Source organism: Apium graveolens, chromosome 8 (genome assembly GCF_009905375.1).
Source record: "Apium graveolens cultivar Ventura chromosome 8, ASM990537v1, whole genome shotgun sequence".
In the NCBI taxonomy this organism is placed as follows: Eukaryota; Viridiplantae; Streptophyta; class Magnoliopsida; order Apiales; family Apiaceae; genus Apium; species Apium graveolens.
The window spans coordinates 14963039-14965567 of NC_133654.1; the positions used below are offsets into that span (position 1 = coordinate 14963039).

The following is a 2529-nucleotide window of genomic DNA, read 5'->3' on the forward strand; positions in this document are numbered from 1 at the left end:
GCAATATAATCAAAACATAACAAATTATCGTCCAAAAAGATGGACACGGTTAACAAATTTGATAACAAGATATTTTAGAAGATTTTATATAAAAAAAATTGATCTCAATTTTATTGAAAATTATACAAGTGACGGCTATAATTCTAGATACATTAGTTGACTCAAAATATATTTTTTCTAAAGTTTATTTTCGAGAAGATAAGAATATATATATATATATGTATATATATTATAACTTTATTTGCCAATATAGACATGTTTGATATTATTTGGCGTACATATGTTTTTAATAATTCATTTCTCTATTATTATTTTTTTAATAAATCTCTCTCCTTGTTTCTTTCACGACTCAGACAGCACATCTGCTAAATGTTCATAATACTGATTTAATATAATTTTGTTGAAGAAAATCTTAATATGATCTTTTTAATATATTATTTAAATTTTGATTATTTTCTGATACCGCATTAATAAATTGTTTTACCTTTCAATTTTCACAGAGACACTCTTTTCCAGCCCCAAGTATACCAAGCTTCATGGACTGAACTCTCACTCTATATAAAGGACACTTGCATGCACAGAGAACATCATCCTCATCTATCAATCTCAAAATGAAGCTCCCAACTTCATTTTTACCTTTTCTTGTTCTGTTGTCAACTTATTATATTTCTTCTTCAGCAACCAAAACAAATGATTTTCTAAAATGCCTAGCCAAGTCTTCTGACTCTAACTCAATCTCCAAACTTGTTTACACCCCTGCTAACTCTACTTTCAATGATGCATTACTCTACTCTATTAACAACCTTCGTTTCACCAAGCCCACCACTCCCAAACCTCTAGTTATTGTCACCCCGAAAACCGAATCTCATATCCAAAATGTTATTTACTGCTGCAAGAAAACAAGTCTCGAAATGAGAATCAGAAGCGGTGGCCACAGTTTCGAAGGCCTTTCGTATGTTTCATCAGTCCCGTTTATGGTACTGGACTTGCGCAACATTAATAAGGTCACTGCTGATGTGTCAACCGCAACTGCATGGGTTGATAGTGGTGTAACAAATGGTGAACTTTACTATCATATCAATAAGGCCACGTCAGTTTATGGATTCCCATCGGGACTATGGTCTAATGTCGGTGTTGGTGGGATTATAAGTGGAGGTGGATACGGTATGTTGAGAAGGAAATATGGATTGGCTGCAGATCAAGTTATCGATGCTCGTTTAATTTGCGCTGATGGTAAAATCCTTACCAGGAAAACCATGGGTGAAAATTTGTTCTGGGCAATCAGAGGAGGTGGTGGTGGAAGCTTCGGAGTTGTTGTGTCATGGAGAGTTAATCTTGTACCTGTTCCTCCAATTGTCTCGATTTTCAAGATATTCAGAACTCTGGAACAAAACATGACCAATATTTTCTTCAAGTGGCAGTCTGTTGCACCTCTGCTACCTAAGGAACTTGATATCAGGCAAGGGACAAACTATTTAAGAAATTTAATTTTAATCTTTTGACTTAACTAGTTAAGTTTATTTTATACCTTAAGCCTTGCACTTTATATCGTGATTTAAAGTTTTAAGCCCTTGATTTCTACTGAAACGAGGGACATCCTTCAATTTTTACTAAGTTTTTTTGGTTATGCCCGAAACAGGTGCACTGGAATAGTTAACACAAGTAAAACCAGCCCGCGACCTGATAAAAAGACAGTGCAAATGAGCTTTGAATCATTGTACCTAGGACGAGCCAAGGATGTTCTTGCAATACTAAAAAAGCAGTTTCCAGAGTTGGGATTGGTTAAAGAGGATGTGTATGAAGTTAGCTATATTAAAGCTATGGTATTTTTCTCGGAGTTCCCATCCGAAGCCCCGCCAGAGATTTTACTAGATAAGACTCTTTTACCTCGTCCAGCTTTCAAGGGAAGATCAGATTTCTTCAAGAAACCGATGTCTGTAAAAGGATTACAAGGCCTGTGGGATTACATGTTCCAACTTCCTGCTGGCCAAGCATACCTACAATACACTCCCTATGGAGGTAGAATGAATGAAATCTCCGCGACTGCTCTGCCATTTCCGTATAGAGCTGGCTACTTGTACATGTTTAATTTCTTTGCGATGACTCACGAGGACGAAGCTAATCGTATGGAATGGGTTAGAAAATTGGATACATATCTTACTCCTTATGTTAGTAGCAACCCTCGGAGTGCATATGTGAACTATGTGAATCTTTGGATGGGTCAGAATAATCCAACAGGAAGTACAAGTTATCTCCAGGCTAGTAAATGGGGAAAGCGTTACTTTGGTGCTAATTTTGATAAGTTGGTTCTGGTGAAGTCAATAGCTGATCCTTTCAACTTCTTTAGACATGAGCAGAGTATTCCTGTTTTTTCACTTTGGTCCGATATGTAGATTGGTCCGTTCCTTGTCTTTTAAGTTGTTTTTGCTGGAATGTTTGTGTTTGTTTTGAGTCTGTTTGAAGATAGGATGTATTTGCACCTTCAAGCTCTAATAAAAGTACGTCAATAAGATCTTGTAATTTTGTTAT

At 36.1% G+C, this 2529-nt stretch overlaps 1 protein-coding gene across 1 annotated transcript; it reads left to right on the plus strand.

Moving 5' to 3' along the window:
* Positions 1–581: 581 nt before the first annotated feature.
* Positions 582–2529, plus strand: LOC141677068 (monolignol oxidoreductase AtBBE-like 13). The gene is made up of 2 exons (XM_074482806.1): positions 582–1459; positions 1640–2529. Exons 1-2 carry the CDS (start codon positions 612–614, stop codon positions 2391–2393), a joined length of 1602 nt encoding a protein of 533 aa, XP_074338907.1. The 5' UTR covers positions 582–611; the 3' UTR covers positions 2394–2529.

Coding starts and splice junctions, on each gene's coding strand:
- LOC141677068 (XM_074482806.1), top strand. CDS start 612: ATGAAGCTCCCAACTTCATTTTTACCTTTTCTTGTTCTGTTGTCAACT. Junction 1,460..1,639: donor CCTAAGGAACTTGATATCAG/GCAAGGGACAAA, acceptor TGCCCGAAACAG/GTGCACTGGAATAGTTAACA.